This window comes from Alligator mississippiensis, chromosome 6 (genome assembly GCF_030867095.1).
Source record: "Alligator mississippiensis isolate rAllMis1 chromosome 6, rAllMis1, whole genome shotgun sequence".
NCBI lineage: Eukaryota > Metazoa > Chordata > Crocodylia > Alligatoridae > Alligator > Alligator mississippiensis.
This window is the reverse complement of record NC_081829.1, coordinates 89,530,804-89,549,622: the sequence shown is the minus strand read 5'-3', so window position 1 is coordinate 89,549,622 and position 18,819 is coordinate 89,530,804. Positions and strand designations below refer to the sequence as shown.

Here is an 18,819-nt window from a genome sequence, read left to right as displayed (position 1 = left end):
AGACTGCAAAATTTCTCCCAGGTGGAAATGAAAATTCATATTTCTCAGGAGAGCTGAAAGCACCCCCTCCCCCTTCAACTGTCTTTCTGTCATAGGAATACTACACATTACTAGAAAAGGGGAATGAAAGTGTGTTAGTAGTGTTCCTTTAATAAAAGAATAAGATGAGGGCATCTATGAAGAATCTCAAACCTTATACACATTCTCCAGGACAAGAAAAGCGCCTCTCTTAAGAGGCCCCTACCTGTCCTCCACACATAGCAACCTAATTAATGGTGGAGATATTAAAGTAGTCTCTAAGGGCACACCTCAAGTAGGAGCCCCTTTGGAGATATAAAAATGCACATAGGAGCTTTCACCTTGAGCAAAACACTAAAGGCCAATTTTTCAGATACTTGTGTACACTCTCATCTGTGCACGCATCCCAAGATGCGTCCCCTTCGAATTCTCCCTGTTGGTGCCTAGACATGCAGTTTGCTGGGGCCACTTTTTGCAGGTTGCCCTCAGGAGCTAATTATCATCGTTCTGCTTAAAAATTCCACCCTCCCTGTAAGCAATGGTATGGTCGACCCTCTCCCACTGCAGCACTGCACAACTAAGATACTCAGCGCTCTCCACTCCAGGATCACAAAGTGTTAAACAAATATTAAATAAGTCTGTACATGTGAATGGAGGGGTTTTTTTGAAGCAGGGGCATCCGAGGCCTGCGGAGGTTGTAACTTGCACAAGCGAGGGGCAAAGCATCGCACAGAACTCAGGACTAGCTTCTGTAAAACAGATCACATTTCCTTCTTTCATGAATTCTTCAACAGCCACAGGAGACAAGCTCCCAATATGTGCATGCTTAGTTGATCCTTCTGTGATATGGTTTCTTCTCTTCCATCTATCCTCAGCTTCTAAACCTTCCCAGGACCCAATGAGACTCTTCTCTGATCTCCAAGCAGACCCCTCTCCCTCTCTGCACAATCTCCAGCTGGATCAAGGGCATCTTGCTGTGTGGCAAACTACCAGGCATGCCTGAGTTTTAACCTCAACTTCAACATTCAGGTGATGACCAGTGTTGAGCAAAGCACTCTCTCAAATACTGACTCCATTTTCTTATCGCTAGAATGGGGAGAATTATACTTTCTTACTACTCAGAGGTGTTATGCTGATTAATTTGATAGCTGTTTGTACCGCCCTTTAAAAGCAGATAGTCTGATTTTTACACCCACCCTCTTTTTCCTGGCATAGATTTTAAACTGTGGCCACAACAATTTAAACTGAGAGTAATTGATGAGGCTGGATACGGGCTAGGGACAGACATTACACATAAATGGGTTTAAGTGATCAGAAACTGGTTTAAATCTGTAACAGGACAGATGTCCGGTGTGCATAAACTGGTTTGAAAATGGCTGAAACTGGTTTGAGATAAACCTGGTTGAATATAGTATCAAACTTAACTGATTTGGCTCCAACCAGTTTATGCAATGTCTGTCCCAGACCCCTTGCTAGTTTAAGTTAAACCAGACTCCCCCAGCATCCTCTCTGGGCTGGGTGGGGGCTCTCTGCTCCACAGCAGAGCTGGCCCCTCCCCTCTGCTCCCTGGCTGCAGCTCTGGTAGAGACTGCAGGCATCTGCCTGGTTTCCTCCTGCTCCCCCTCATCCCCTCACCACTCCATGCTAAGCAGGGACCCCTCTGCTTTCCTCTGCCTTACACAGAGGCACAGCATTAGCTAGCAGACCACATGCTGGCTACGGCCTGTGGCAGACGGGACAAAGGCAGAATCAACAGGTAGCAGGTAATGTCCCTCTGTTGTTTATTAAAGGGGTGATAAACACTGAGTTAGGGGTGTTAAACACAGTGTTATTAATTCCCTGCTGGGCTGGTCAGGAGCAGGGGGGGGGGGAAACCCCTCCATAATCAGAGTGCCCTGCTGGGGTCTGGCCACACCCACCTCAGTTCAGCACTACAGATGGGAAGGGAGGGCTGCTCTAGTGCCCCCCCCACCGGCTTCTAGCCTGAGCCACTTCAGGCATGTGCCTGCATTTCTGGGATGTCTGTGCAGTTATGAACTGATTCAGCCTAGCCAGGTTAGACTAACCTACAAAGACTGAATCAATTCACGCTCAGGCTTTTTGAATGTCTGTCCCTAGCTTTAAAGTTCAGGACTAGTAACCCCCTGTTGTTACTGCTATAGCTATTATTGGAAAGAGGAAAGGCTCCTTACAAAAACAAAAAACAAAAAAAAAAGAACCATTTTACCTATCTTCTACTGGGAGAACCACTGCTCTCCTGATAGAAACCACTAGTGTACAGGCATTCATTAAGGTTATCTCACAAGAAAAAGGCCTCCTGTGAGAATAAGACCTTCCACTTTCATCAAAGAAGATCTCTCCTGGAGGACTGGGAGAAGTTCTGGAGAAGGCATGGGGAGCACTGCTTTGTTGCTTCCCCACCTCCCATAGACTGGGAGGGGAGGAGCAGCCACCCACTGCTCCCAGAGAAAGGGGAGAAGCAGAGCAGAGCAGAGCAGCAGCCACTCCTGTGCACCCTTCCCCACAGGCTGGGAGTCCCCAGTTTGGAAAGCAGGTGATGCACCTTGGGGGTTGCCCTTGGGACCAGTCTGGCCCCTAAGACTCCTTACTTACTCCACCAGACCAGGGACCAGGTCTAGGGAATGGGTGGGAGCTTTGTCCCACTGACCCAGTCCTCTCCTGGACTGGTCTGGGAGGGCATTGGAGCAGCTGCTCATCCTCATGCCTTCCCCAAGTCAGGATCCCAGCCAGCAGGGGCAGCTGCAGGCAGAGCACCTGTACTGCTCCCTCTCCCAAGAAGAAATGAATGCCTGTTTTTCATAGATTTCATAGACATTAGGGCTGGAAGAGACCTTGGAAGATCATCAAGTCCAGCCCCCTGCCCCAGGGGCAAGAAGTCACCTGGGGTCATAGGATCCCAACAAGAAAAACATCCAGGTTTCTCTTGATGGCGTTCAAAGTAGGTGCTTGAACCACCTCCAGCGGCAGGCTATTCCAGACCTTGGGGGCTTGGACAGTAAAGAAGTCCTTCCTTATGTCAAGCCTGAAATGGTCTTGGAGGAGTTTATAACCGTTCGACCTCGTCATCCCTTGAGGCGCTCTGGTGAATAAACGTTCCCCCAGATCCTGGTGAACACCCCTTATAAACTTATAAGTAGCCATCGGATCGCCCCTGAGCTCGCACTTTTCCAGGCTGAAGAGCCCCATAGCTCTTCGAGACCTTCATTAAGGAAGTAACCCTCGGATCTCCCACATGAACACAGGACTCCATTCCTTGTTCGTGCTGTGACTTGTTTTCCCTTCCACGTGTCTGGTGGGATGACAATTCTCCTGCGCAACGCAGCTCACCTTTTATCTGCTGCTGGCAGTGCAGCGAGTTGCACGAACCAGAGCTGCCTTCTGTTTCTGTGGACGGATCTTCATCATCGATGTTAATTTCTTCGGTAATGATATCTGGCCCCAGTTTGGCCATATACAACATGCTGATTCTTTTTAGGGTCTTGTTTTCTTTGTTCAACTGAAAAGGGACAAATGCACACAGTGACAATTTAAGGTTGAGAGGTTCAGGTAAAAAGGTAGCCAAAAATAAATAAATAAAAAGAAAGAATCAAAGCATACTGTTTCTTCTTCATCCTTAAAATAAAATCTATCGAAACATGCAAAAAGCAAGACAAATACAGTAATATCACTTTAAAACATGGCTCTTAACATGACTGTCAAGCCTAAACTATAAGGCTTGCACCCTTGCTCCTTTAACAGAGTTTGGCTCAGACATTCTGGTTCACTTAAAAACATTTTCTTTTTTGGAGTAGAAATGGAGCTATCTGGTACTTCTGGTTAATGAACATCCTATATAGGCACAAATCAAATCAAATCAAATCAAATCGTCAGGCTTACTGTAATACTGCTTTTTGTGAAAACTTTATCAGCTACTATCCTTTACCACAACAGTTTAACAATGTGAGAATCAGCTTCTGATCATTTTGATACTGATGATTTCTCAAATAGCAGCAAGAAGAAAAAAACCAGGTCACCTAGTACATTAAGGGTCAAAACCACGATGCTTTTGTACCCACCTCCCATCACCCAACGGTTTCCCCTCTGCAGCAAAATCTCTGCTCTGACAGCAATGAACTCTGGATTTTCTATCAAGAGCATGCAGTATAACCTGAACAAATGCCCTAAGAGACTATATGTGAGAGGTGAGGGTTTCTTAAGGAAGTATCTTTTACTGGACCAACTATATAGATATCATTCTAAGACATCTTTGCCTCTCACATAGTATCTGGTCCATCACAGCTATAACATCACTCTTACACTATCCTAACAGACTATATACTGCTTCCCTGGATTAGAAGGGAAGACCTACAGTTACTGTACTGGGCAAGTGACCCAGGGCGAGCTCCCCCTATAACAAGGGGAGATTTACTTGTGGAAAGAGCCCCTTCAAATACATTCCTCTCCCAAAGAATGAAACGGAGGAAGTGAGCAAATAAATACCTTGCGCAGTTTAGCCAACATGTATTAACAAGCAAGTCAGATTCGGTAAATCTGGGACAGCACTACTCTTTTCACTGCCTGTGTATGTCTCTATGCACATTACAGAAAGTATGGAAAGGGAGGGAAGTTACATAAATAAATTCGTTTTCTTAGTTATGTGCTGATTGCCTATCTTATTAATTTTAATATCGTGTCATTATGCAAACAATTAAGTAAATACCTCTGGAAAGTACATTGCTAATGCATCTAAATTAAAGAGATTTCTTGTCGGTGTGATTTCTGCCACATCCAAAGATGTACTTTGGGCAGGGGGGAAAAAACAACAAAACAGCCAGCATTGCTAATGAAATTTGGTTCGAAATTGCTGTAATCCATTTTCTGATGAAGTGGCTTAGATGCATTTTGCACAACCAAAAATATATAACACGGAGATAAAAACATTCTTTAATAATAATGCACTTCTGATGAGATGGAATATAGAAAATTACACACTTGCTAAATTCATCAGACTAGATGCAATCAACTGAGCATTGGAGGTCACCTCTTGCCTGCCCTTGTTTTGCTTTCATAAACAATCACCTGAAATGTAATGCTTTGGGTGACTTTTTCATTTAATTCAGACACTGAAATGCTCATTATTCTTTTATGTCACATGTGGGATAGTTTCAAAGTTGTTTTCCATTTAACCCAAACACGTATAAAACCGGATAGATAAAAAGTTATGCGGCATGAATTACTGTTCTAAAAACATAATTGAACAGACACTTCTTCAAAAAAAAAAAAAAAAAAAAAGGATAAACGGCAATTATATTTTAGAGGTTCACATATTACATTTTTTAACTCCCTCAAAACTACCACTTATACTTCAACAGAAGGCAAACAGGCATCTATTATGCTTACCAGGTGATTTATCCCCTGATTTTATTCTTTCAACATAAAAAAAAAAAATCAGAATAAGCTCAAAAGCAGTCATTCTTCTCACCTTAGTAGCCAAAGCCTCCGCACTTTCACGACATGTCTTCTCAATTTCAAGATGGTTTTGAATACAATTTACTTCCTCAATAACCATGTGAGAAACTAAGTGATAGGAAAGAAAATCCACACACATTTAGTTCTTACAGAGATTAAAAATTAGTCAGCCTTTTTCTGTACTTGACACACTCATCCCATGATTATGAATACTTAGACTTAGTCAGCTTTTTTGAGAATAAGCATTTCAAGCTCATGAAAGCCGAGATAACAACAATACATATACACTGGAAAGGTTATGAAAACAGATTGAGAGTATCTGGATTGTTGCTCAAAAAGTCCTTCTATTAACCATTCTGGCATTATTGTAATTGGAGAGGTTGCTGGTGACTAAAGGCAAGTCCTAAATTGGCAGACTTTAAAGGCCAGAAGGGACCATTTTAATCACAACCTTTACCCAGACTCCACATCATCATTTTTTACTTGTGCTGCAGCAGTCCCCAAAGAGCCCCAGTCCTGGATTGGTACCTTTACAGTCGGCCCCTGAGTTTGTAAAACAAATGTCCACCCTATCTCCGTTTCCACACACACTTTGCACTTTTCATAAAAGTCTATGGACTGAATATTTTCCCTATTTTATATCAGGCAAAAGGTTTAACTACAAAAAAACCCCAACCCATGAGTGAAAGGATTTTTAGCCAGCAACTAATCAAGTTTTCTTCCTGTTAGGAAGCAAATTCTAACCACACAGTCCACATACAGACACCACAGCACGGCCCTAGTTTGAAATTTCACGTGGCCCCAATTTTCATGAAACTGAGAAATATTCAAGTTCCAACATCAAGACTACCTTGGATATGTTGTATGAGGATTACAGTCACTTTTTGACTCTCTCATTTAAGGTCAATTTTTATAGATATCATTGCTACTAAATGCACTCTGTAACATTAAAAGCTGCAAGACAGGTGTGCCTCGTTCTTGTTGCCGTGCAAATCTGAAGTTTGTCCGGTCAAAAAAAAAAAAAAATCACAAAATGCTGACCTGAGTAATGCAATGACACAGATCTCTGTGTTTTAATTATTCATGGTCGAGTTCTTTCTGTCTGGCTCTGCAGTGAGTGGAAGCAAAGACTTCGCGAGCTGCGTGCCCAGTCCTACAAAGTGATACAGGCAGAGGGACCTCCCCGACCCCTCGAGCCACAGGCATGCCTTTGTGGGACTAAGACTGAAATCAGACATGAGCAAGTGTAATGACATATGTGGGAAATTATCTGTGGTAGTACTTCCAACTTGGAAATAACCTGCCAATCTTAGGCACATATATTGTGCTCATTATTACAAAACCTGAACATTTCACAATGCCCAACTGTATTTCTCTTCATGACACCCCACCAAAATAAGGAAGTACAATTATTCCCATTTTACAGAAGGGGAACTGAGACACAAGTAGATTAAAGGGGTGGAAGAGATTTTCACAAAGCAGGTTTGGCAATTAGGCACCTAACCGCCTTTGAAAATCTTTAAGTGATTAACCCAAAGCCAGATAAAACATCTGAGCCATAGCAGTCCCTGAACCCGATGTTCCCGAGTCCTCGGTGCAGTACTCTAACCACTGCACCATTCTCGCTCTACGGGCCATACTCTCACTCTCACTCTTTCCAACTCCCACCTTAGGCCTAGTTCTGCAACTGGCTTCCCACTAGCGGATTTCTTTGCTGCAGGAGCCGACTGAAGAATGAGGCCATTCATGTGTAAATAGGACTACTCCCTGACTGAAATACTCTGCAGCATCAGCCAGCGATGACAGACTCGAGTCTGAAAAGAATCCTTTACATCTATTTCAAGACGACAGATTTGAAACCTAACAATTTCAGACAAAGAAAAGAAAGATTCTCTCATGGCCGCCTCTAAAAGTTTGAAAAATGTGACCAAATATAAATAATCAATTCTTCATAAAGCAGTTTTATAACTGGAATAAAAGAATTGAGGACTTCTAGAAGTATTACTCTGAGGCTAGGAACAGACACTTCATTTGTCCCTAAAGAAGTTGTGCCCGTGTTTGTCCTGGAACAAAAGTATCCTGGGATTGGCGCGTACACACATTGCCCTTCTGATCAGGGTTTAATGAACGGCTGAATACAGAGACACTTTTCTGTCACTGATTCAGCAGCACAATCTCAGGAAAACTGCTCAAATGTACTTTGCAATATCCTGAGATAAACTGCTAATACTTCTTATGCTGTGAACCTTTTTTGGATTTATCTTGGGAGAAGGGGCACGGATATCCGAACGACTGCACTCTGTCCTGGGATAAAGTGATTTATCCCAGGACAATCGTAGCATCTGTTTGTAACCTGAGGGACATCAAATGAGATTAGTTGTGCAGTCTAGAAAAAACGCTGGCTGCTAAGAAATCTGAGCATTGCTTTACAAATGCACATATTATTTTAGAAAATGCAGTTTTGAAGTCCACAATAATTGGATGACAAATCCTGCCTCTGGACAAGACTTATGTTGTGAAAGCTGGGGAAGGGATTTTTTTTATAGTGACAGGGTGTTTACTTCAATGGTCTCTGATGCAAGGAGCACTATATGCAGGATTAAACTTCAGGTATAAGGCAGAGCACCCTTTACATTGCTGTAAGTTATGTTGCTGTTTATGGCCCCAAAAAATCCCAAATCCACTGGAAAATGGAAAAACATTTTGTATCTTGGTACACAGCGTCTATATTTTGGTGAAGTCTTCCAAACTCTACACTAATGCGAACCCTCCTTGGCTACTATTATGTAGCACCAGAGGATTTAACTAAATACATTTGAAAGAGGAAAGCTTAAGAAAGTGTCTGTTATAGGTATGTAAAACCCCCCCCAGACAAACCCATGAACTCAGAAATTGAGAATGCATCTGCATCCTGAAATTGCATCTCAAACAGGAGTTTCAGAGAAAGTAAGATGATCCCCATTTTACAGATGGGACCTAAAATCTGGAGTGCAAAGCTAGTTAAAGTTAGAAAACAAGGACTGGGCTCAGATAATACAAACTAAGGATTACTCTTGGTTCATTTAAGCTTAATTAACCTGCAATTATGATTAACTCGGGGGAAAAAAATTCTCTCCAAATTAAATGCAAAAATATATTACTTCCTAAGTCTGTCCAAAGTTCTTATTATGTCAAAATTAAAATTCATAAAGCAGCACTAAGTGGCCAGAAACATCTCTAACCTTGACGTTTTTTTCAGGGGTAATAATAATCTGCAGCAAATGCAGGCCAACCAAAAACCACTTAACTAATTAGTAGTTGCAGTCACCGAGAAAACATGAATCAACACTGTTATTACAAGTGGCACATTTGAGTGGCATCTAATTATGACTTGATGAGCACGATACTTGCATTATCAACATTACTACTGCATCCCATCAGGGACTAAAAGCCGCTGATGGCATTGACTGCGAGAAACTCCCACTCAATGGTACTGCAGCACCCAACAATCTCCTTGGCAGGGGCACCCTCACTAAATGACACGTTAAGCGTAATTACTGGTAGACATTGTAAATAAACAGGATTGGAAGTGAAAATTGTACCAAGTGCATAAGACACAATCTGACACATTGGAAGTGGCAGCCTTAATTGAGAGTTTCTTTGACTGCTCAAGATCATTTCAACTGCATTTCTCAGAGGACAGTGATTATAACTGTGGAGACAGACGGCATAATGGTATCAGCACTGCTGACAGAGCAGTGAATTAAATTGTATCTGCTGTTGTGTGAAAGCCTTGATGAGAGGTACAGATCCTTAGTGGTCTTATCATTATAACACAATGGTCATGTTGTCATCAACCTTGCTGGCTCCAATTGAAAAGAAATGATTGTGTGTTGAAGCTTTCCCCCCCACTACCACCTTCTATCTCTTGTGCTGAATAGAACCAATTTTCAGAGAGCTATGAAATCACGCAATAGGGCCTAAAATGCAGCTGCTTGGCATACAAACGGGGCCCCATTAAACTGGAATCACACACAATATGTGTTTATGCCAGGAGAACAAATAGAAGCTGAGTACAGGCCAAGTTTATTCACAGACACAAAGCCGATGTAGCTCTTCATCAATATAATTGCCTTTTATATTGTCGTTTAAATAATGGGTTCTATTATTGCCTTAAAATCCTAATATTCCTGGCATTTTATCACTATGTTTACAAGGTATGTTCTTTAAAAATGTGAAAGGAAGATAAAGGAAACCTATAAAATTTTACAACATCAAATATTACTTTGAATTTTAAAACCTTAACTACTTGACATTTTCTGCCACACTCTGGTATTCCTAGTATCATAACAAAAACAAACAGGCTACGTTTTTTTCCACAGGAATTAGACTTATTTAAGAATGTGCTGGCCTCATGGAGCGATTATATAAGCATATTTTAGAACCAAAAGGTTGCTATTTTCCAGAATTGCATTTATGAACAATCGCCAAAAAAAAAAAGGCATGTAAATTTCTCCATTAACTTAGTCGCACAAAAATACAGTGTGCAGTTTCCTCGTCCGGTATTACTGCTACTCATATTTCTAATGCTCCATCATGTAGCAGTAGCACAAACCAGACATAACAGAGCCCTGTCCCATTGTAATTGTCTCTTCTGAGAAGCTATTCCACTAGGATACTTCCTCTCCCATTAGACGCGCTTTGTTGCTTCTAGACACCATACAATGTCCATGAACTGCTACCATAAAAGTGTAAAACTGGATATTGACATTTTTCACAGCAAAGAAAATACGATTTGTTCTAAAATTGCCCAGAGGCATCAGTTTGTACTACAAACCTTAAATGCCGTCTCTATTTTTAGCAATCTGACTCCCTCCCCTTGAACAACTGGGCCAAATTCTACTTGGTTCACATGGGTATTATTTCAGTATAACTTAGCTCCGTTTTCCTAATGACACAGAACAGAATTTAGCCCGCTAGGCTTTCATCATGTCACACCTTAAATACAGTTCAACTGATTTCACCTATCTGGACGGCTGTGCCAGAATTTAACTTCCCGTGAGCTGGGACAGACCTTTGCAACAAGGCAAGGAGGGAAAAACATGCACTGAGCCTAAAGCCCAACATAGCCCCACAATACTAAAGGCCATATTAGTACTCTAAGTGTTAATATTCTCATTTGAACGTCAACTTACTTTTCTGAAACTCCTCTAGTTTTTTGACTGCTTCATCACGCTCCTGTTTGACTTTATCACACTGTACAAGGAAAGAGAAAACAGAAGTTAAAATAAACCTGTGAACATGGTCCCATAATTAAATAATCAGTACTATACGCACACAAAACCATAGGGATGAACGGTAGCAGATTTAATATACAAGGATGTTTCACATCACAGCTGAGAAAAATGCCTTGCAGTTCGAACTTCAAACAGTTTTGTTACTGTCTTTGAGATCGTTCATAAGCCAAACAGAGACAGTTTGGAGACAGTCTCTGAAGAGATGCTAGCAAATCCTAATATATATATTTTACAGTAATAAAAGCGTATATCTGGTGCATCAGCTATACAATGCAGTAATCTTATTTTGCAGAGCCCTGGGTTCCCATATCCACTATCATAGGATCTAGGGGCCAGAACCAACAAAAGACTTGCAGCCTACAAGTTAGGTGCTGCAATGCCTTATTTTTATATGCCTCACCTCTGAATGGAATTAAAAATACAGGGCTAAGCATCTTGGCTCCATATAAAATGTATGGGAAGGGTCCAAAGATTCAAAGAAACCGTAAACTGCAGGAGCTACCTAGAGCTAGGCGATAGGAAGCATTATGCAGAGGGATGTGTGACCTCCGGTCTCCTCTTTCCAGGAACAGGGCTGGACCTGCCCTTTACCTTTTCAAAGACTAGAAAAGGAGCATATACTAGGGCATTCACCCAGAAATAGAGCAGACCTAACTCTAGGCCTTCCTTAGCCTGAGAAGGCTCAAACAACATCACCTACTTCCAAGGCACCTATTTTATGGAGAGAACAACACGGATATTATATTTGTAACTTTAGAAAACTCCTATACAGCCTCCTCCACCTTACATTACAGAAATCATTCCCAGCTCGTGGGACATACTGTCAATGACAACTTAGACACGGAAAACACATGACTTCAAGGGGAAAAATGACCAGTCCATAAGAAGAGACTCAATGAGATTTTTCCATCTAATGTCACTTACACATCCAAAATGCATACATACTTCCTCATATCCTTTTCCTTACAAGATTGTAGTAATTAGGAACAGAAAAAGATCTACAAGACTGGCACCTTTACAGCATAACTATACTTCACGATAAGGCAGTATAGATTTGCACCTTTACAGTCCAACAAATCAGGGATGTATAGCATAAGCCATCATAAGCAGAGGGCTTGCTTCATCAGAGGCTGTGAATTAAAACCAGATTTTTATCTTTTTTTTTCTTTTTAAAGGAGTGGGGGGGGAGGAATTTTGCTTCCCTGTTTTGTTTCCTAGGTAAGTCCCCACCTTTAGATACCAGGAGAGGAGCACTGATGAATGACAAAAGGCCTGAAGTTAACAAGAATCTTTCCACCAACCCGAATGGACTTTGGATCAGGCCACACAGAGATCTGGCTCCTTAGGAGAAGGGGTGCGATGGAAGATGTCTCAGCTGCAGCCTCTTACAGGAGAAGCTGGGGAAGCCACTTTTGAGGGCCATCCTAATGAAAGCATAAAGAGGCATTGCACTGAGTAAGCGACCCCCTATCTTGACACGGATCAAAAGAGCAGGAGCAGCTGCCGAGTGGGGAGGGGGCCGGTCATCTGCTGCTACAGCTCAGGGTAGCGAAACAAGGAAGAAGTGGGAGAGAAAGAGGCCACAGTGACAAGCAGGAAACTAGGGGTTCAGTGACACAGCTAGGCAGCGAGAGGAGTAAGCAACAAGCCCCGTGCTGCTTCCCTGCTAAGGAGGGGAAGAAAGGGAAGTCGGGGAACAAAATAACCTGCTGCATAACGGCGCTGCCTCTCTTCCTCGAGTCCTGGCGCTTTCGGTCCCTTCCCTCTGCGTTTTCACAGAAGGAAGAAGTGGGCTCTGCAAGCAGGAGGCAGGGAAATGGAGAGCAGCAAAGGCTTTAAAAAAACTGCTGTTGCTCTTGCTGCTGTCATCGGAGAGCGCGGCTCCACTGCAAGGGGACTCGGTGCGATTCCATGCCAACTGTTGCTGAATATTTCACAACAGCGACACTGCACCAGTCCAGCACACTTCACGCAAGGATATGAAAGTACCTGATAAGCCCTCCGTCCCCAGCCTGGGAGGCAGGCAAAGCATTATTATTGCTATTTTACAGATAGGGCATTGTGACAAGTTGCCCAGGGTCTTACAGAGAGGCGCTGGACTGCTTCCCAGTGTCCTAACCACTAGATAATACACCTTCCAAATGTCTTAGTGATGTGCAATGAAAAAGATAACAGCTTCCCACGTGGAATAAAGTGAAGGTAAGGACATGCTACACCGAGCCTTTCTTTATGTGAGCTCTCCTTAGACACGCGGTCCCACAGAAAATCCTTTTGAACCCATGTCTAATGGCATGAACAACTCTTGCATGCAAGTAGTGCCTGGAAAGCAGGGGGACTATTCACCTGGGAATTCATCTACATGCATCTACATGCACATCTACATGCATCTACATGCACACAGGATCTCCAGGCCAAGGCACTGACTTTATAAAACAATTCCCACTCCACACCCTAACTTTCTGAAAACACGTTTGCTGTAGTTCTGCCTCAACATTGAACAGCGTGGCTTCAACCCTGCAACCGGATCCATACAAGTGAACCCCATCCAGAACAGAGACTTCGTAGTATGAACATTAACTCCTCTCTTTTATAAGAAGTTGTAAGCAATTATCACCATTTCCCTGTACAAATAAACACATGGGAAATTCTGAAAAGTAAAATTTTGCATCAAAATCCAGGTAAGATTGATAACAACAAAGTTGCTTACCACAATTAAAAAAGAAAAAAGAAAGAAAGAAAATAACAACTGACATTGCATCAGAGAGAGGGGAAATGAACAGTTAAGGGTATGGACAAATATACATTTTTGCCACTTTAAAAAGGGAGAGGGAGCTGCTCCTCGGGAGCCCACAACAGCTGTTACAACCTAAATATTACATCTTTATGATCTTGTATGACTATAAATGAGCTAAACTGCCCTAACTTTGACCCAGGATGAAGCACAGTTAAAGCTGGAGTGGTTATACTACACTTGCAGCACTGCAGGCTCATGTGAAGTGTCAGATGCCTGGTAAAAGCTTGTACCGGTCTCTTTTGACATGGAAACAACTGTTAGGTCCATCTATCCCTCAGATGTTGAACAATCAGCTGCTCCCTAAACTCCTAATCTTTCCTCAGTATTTAAAATCATTGACCTCTTTTGAATGAATAACTATAGAATGATGCGAACATACAGAATATATTTCTAATCAAACTCAAATGTTAGAAGAAACAAATGAAGAGATTCACCATAAAAATCAACCGTCCGTGTATTTAATAGAAAAAATGCAAGAGAAACAACAATTTGAACTGACACTTAGCAGTAGCCCTAACAAGAGAAGTGTTCAAATACTAAAAATCAAGATCATAAAAATAAATACAAAAGAAAATCACCCCCAATCCATGGTTCAGTATGATGGCTTCTTTTCTGTGGCAAAATATGCATTTGAGACTGCTGTGGTTGGTAATGTCATGGACAGCGCAAAACTGATCTGATTTGGAATTTAAGTGATGTGACAAATGACAATCCTGCTGTCACTCCCCAATCCGAAAACTGGTTTTATCAGCCAAAGTGAAGAAGCCTTCAGTTCAGTTTTTTGTATTAGTTTTCTTATATTAATTCTGCTCGAGGTCCTGATTTTTCAAGTGTTGGCATGCTTAAGGATCACGCGCTCGACAGCCTTGGCAAGCAGACAGCTCCGGATTTCAAAATATCTGCCTTCTGGTTATGCAGGTTACTAAGCAATTCTTCAGCAGCTATAAAGTCGAGTTTCTAGCTGCTTCCAAGTGCTGAACCGTGTGGTCTCAGACTCTTCACATACCTTGGCCTGTAATTTTTCCTATTAGTCCAAGTGGGCAATCGTGGAACCTGCCAGGCAGCATCCATTTATTTAAATGAAAAATAGTTTCTAACATTACCAACTTCTTACAAACAAACAGGAAATATCCAAATACTGAGGATATGTGTAATACACTATCGAGTACATCAGGGGAAAGTTGGACTGCATCAAATTGACCAGTATTTCAGGTTGGTACAGCACACAAGCCAACATTGCTTATTCTAGCTCCTGATCCAATGACGTGACATGTGGAAGAAGCTCCATGACTTAAGTGGGTCTCCTCATGGGTGCTAGTATCCAAGCACACCGCCCTGGGAGGCTGGCGAATAACATTAGTTACAATGGCTAAGTACAGACCATCAAAAAGCCCATGGCTGAATTGATTCAATCTTCACGGGTTAGTCTAAACTGTGTAGACTGAACTGATAAGCAAGCGAACAGACATTCGCTTCTGATTCCAGAAGTGCAGTCCCACGCCTGCAGTGGCCCAGGCCAGAAGCTGGGAGGTGCTAGAGCACACCTCCTTGCTGGCTGGAGCAGACAGCTTGGGCCAAGGCTAGCCTGCCACCCTGTGAGAAGAGGGTTTGCAGGGAAGGTGCAAAGTATCCTGGGATGGTGGGGGACTAAGTTAACAGAGGGGATCTGGGACAGAAGCTCTATCCTATTTAACCTAAATCAGTTAAGTCTGATACTGCAGCCATTTAGGTTTAGCTTAAACCAGCTTTGATCATTTTGAAAGCAGTTAATGTGCGCTGAACTTCTGCGGTGTTACAGATTTGAACTAATTTCCAATCAGATATACTGGTTTGTGTGTCATTTCTCTCCCTAGCCAATTAAACCAGTACAAATTTAGCCATTAACTTCAATGAAGCCACGATTTCACTGACTTTTGCAACCAGCTTACATAGCCCACTATGGCTCTGATCTTGTACTCCTTAAAGCAAGTTCATGATGACTTCAGTGGTGCAAGACTGGATCCTAGGGCAGCAAAAAGACATGAAAGCCTTTTATTCAAACAAAACCCTCCTGTGCCTTGTATTGTCTAATAAAAATTAATTCCAACTTCTCAGCTAATACATCAGAATTAGGACAGTCACCAGAGAGTAAATTAAGCAATTTTCTCTGCATGGGCCAAAACTCCCTCTTCTTTACATAGATATTTTATAATATTTCAAAAATCTGTTCCTATTTTAGTGCAAGTATCAAATTAAAAATTAAGTATGTTCTCAAAAAAGGGGATCATACGAGACTTGTCACGTTCTATGTAGAGAGATGAAAAGGCCTGTCATCAAAATAGGACTCTTCCTTTGTTTCTCAGACAGTTGCTAATGGGGGACTTGTTTTCATTTTCAAACAGCCGAGTAATTACTTTCCTTTTTACCTGGCACCACCACAGGCCATCTACTCTTTCTGTAAAGGTATCTCTCCTGGTTCCTTTTCAACTGGCACAGTGACACTGCCAGCGCTGCTACGCAGAAGTCACTTTTCTGCATGCTTATCTCCAGCAAGCATTCAAATATTTATTCATTCCTCAACTATGGATACTTCAGAGCTGCATATTAACAATCTGTATTTGTTTCCAGCTGAATGCCTGTTACCTTGACACCTCCAGTTCTAGGTTTTTATTTTGGTTTGTTTTGTTTTTCTAAATCAAAAGGTGACCCATAAAGGAAACAAGTGGGCTGCAAGGCTTTGGCTCCATTAAGACAGGTAAACAAGGGAAAGGGATTGTTTGGGGGAGGGGAAGTTTCCATCTCGACTTTAAATACATTACAAAAGTCAGTTGTGATTTTGCTAAAGACCTCACTGGAGATGTTAATGTTAACTACATGTTTTTCACGCCTGAATAAGTGAGATCAAGGAGAAGAAGCTCTTTTTCTCCTATTCCTGTGAGCTAAGTTTTAAAAATAGCAACAAAAAAAAAGTATTAAAAAAAACTGCATAAAAAAATCATTTCCTGTCTCCATCAGGTTTCTCCTGGTACCTTTGATGACAGTTCTACCAGTTGCATATACAAATGACTTCCAAGGGGAGACAGGATGTTTAATGTGAAAACAACCAGAAAAAACTCCTAAATATAAGAAACACAAAACCAAAAAAAAAAAAAAAATTGAAACAAAACCCCTTCAGGCTTTCTTTCTCTATCACAGAGATGAGAAAGGGGCATAGATTTAACTTTGGGTTTTCAGTCTCAGCTCACTTTAAGTCCAGCTACTGTGTGCTGAACTCTATATTTCCACTCTAAAATAGATTCCCCCCCACAATGAACATCTGCTACGTCCATAAGAAACGTGCATCTTTATTTAGGAAAAATGAACTGTGCTAGAAGTATAAACCACGCTGCTTACTCTTACTCTTGTCATTTCCATTCATAGATCTGGGGGCATTTTTAAAAAGGTAGTTACCCAGCAACATCCCCATTCTACAGATGAGGAAACTGAGGGGCAGAGAGGTAAGGCAACTTGCCCAAGGTTGCACAGGGCAATGAAACAGCCAGAACAAGAATCAGATCCTCCAACTGCAAGATCTAGGGCCAGTCCGCTGGCCAACACTTCCTTCTGCACACAACAGGTCTTTCTTTACCTTGCAGTGCATGTGCAGAAACTCAAGTATGAGTCGTCCTGCTTTATATGCACGATAGAGTTATGCACACATTCACATGCTTTAATGAACCTTAATACTGGATCAAATCCTCAAATCAGCAAAAGGAACAGCTTAAGGTGACAGTTCATTACTAATTCTATATGTCAGCTTAACTGTGAACTCTACCTCAGCAGACTTTTAGAAGAAATTTATTTAGGGCCTGATCCCACTTACATGCACGTAAGTGATACTGCTTGCCCAAGCTGATGTGTGTAAGACAGCACACAATCAACCTAGCCGCACATTCTGTATAGGTCGGCTGTAAAAACCCTCCATTAAAACTGGGAAAAACCACCAAGAAATAACCAAAGACATCAAAAGCCAGACAAATGAACAGGGCCGACCCATAATTTTGGGGGGCCCCCTGCCCTGAAGAAGCTGCCAGCAGCTGGAAGGGGGGGGGGGTGAGCAGCTGGGCGCAGGAGCCCCCTGCGGCCGCAGGTTTTGCAGTATAGGACAGGCTGGCCCTGCAAATGAAATTCTCTGTAAGGAAAGTTGATAACCTAAACACTTAAGCCTTTGGGTTCAAATATTCTTTTGAAGTATTCCTGAAAGTTTTTGAACAAAGTGGTATTTTTGCAAAAAAGGTAATAAAGACAAAGTTTTTTGAATAACATAAGAACATAGTACTGCAAAGGGCTTCCTGGGCCATCAAATCCAGTCCCTTGCATTGGCAGGCCGTCACTAAATGAAAGAATTCCCAAGGTTGTCACTTCAAACCCTTCTACACTAAAAGGGACAAAATCCAAAGCCCCAAGAACACAGTGACATGCTATGGGTAGCAGTAAGGGAGATGAGGGTTGTGTTTCTCAAGGGTTGGTCTTAATATCTCCCCTACTCTTCCCCAGCTGGGGATTGCCCTGTTTGGGGAAGAGGCCTGGGGCTTTGCCATGCTGCTCTCCTTGTTCTCCAGACCAGGGGTGCCTGGTGTGGGGAAGGCATAGGGAGCCTTTCCTCACTGCTCCATTCCCCCTGGGAACCGGGAAGGAGTAGAGCTGACACTGCTTCCCATGCCTTCCCCAGACCAAGAGCACCCTCAGATTGCAGGGGAAAGGGGACAGATGCAGGCTGAACTCCTGGACACTCCCTCTCTTGGAAAGATTGCTACTGGTGGAAACTCAGTTGGTGGCCTTGAAACTGCAGCAGCTCTACCACTCCCGCCCTTGTTCCTGCACCTGCCTGCAGTGCGGCTCCACTCCGGGGAAGAGGCTCATGCTCTGGCAAACCGTGAGAGGGAGTGCTCAGTTGGTGGCCTTGAATTAGAAACTAAATTGCATTCAGATACCACAACCTTCTGATAAGGGAGTGGGAAGAATTGTCTTTGTCAGCACAGGAACTAATACTGACCCCAACTGCTCTGTCCACTATCGGGAACAGATAAGAGGTTTTTACTTCCCACAACTTCTTTTGACCGATGTTGGCAGTAAAAATGCTTGCATGTTAACCTAGATTTACAGGACAGCAGCAACACCCCCAGGTTCCACGCTTATTTTAAGTCATCAGGTGCCTTAAAATTGCATAATTTTCCATTCTTTTAGTCTTCATCTCAGAGGTCAGAGCAACCACAGACTGACAACAGAACAAATGCATGGTTT

The 18,819-nt window shown here is 42.4% G+C and overlaps 1 protein-coding gene across 3 annotated transcripts in view; it reads right to left on the bottom strand.

The window, feature by feature from the left end:
- SHTN1 (shootin 1) overlaps positions 1-18,819 on the bottom strand; it is a 98,293-nt gene that overhangs the window by 62,405 nt on the left and 17,069 nt on the right. For 2 of the 3 annotated variants that reach the window (XM_059730096.1, XM_059730094.1), the window contains exons 3-5: positions 10,662-10,722; positions 5,501-5,595; positions 3,367-3,535 (exon numbers count right to left, since the gene is read on the bottom strand). In XM_059730096.1, the coding sequence (XP_059586079.1) occupies positions 3,367-3,535; positions 5,501-5,595; positions 10,662-10,722 (325 nt within the window). Of the gene's footprint in view, positions 1-3,366; positions 3,536-5,500; positions 5,596-10,661; positions 10,723-12,469; positions 12,656-18,819 lie in introns of those variants that run through there. The other variant, XM_059730095.1, reaches the window with a different exon arrangement.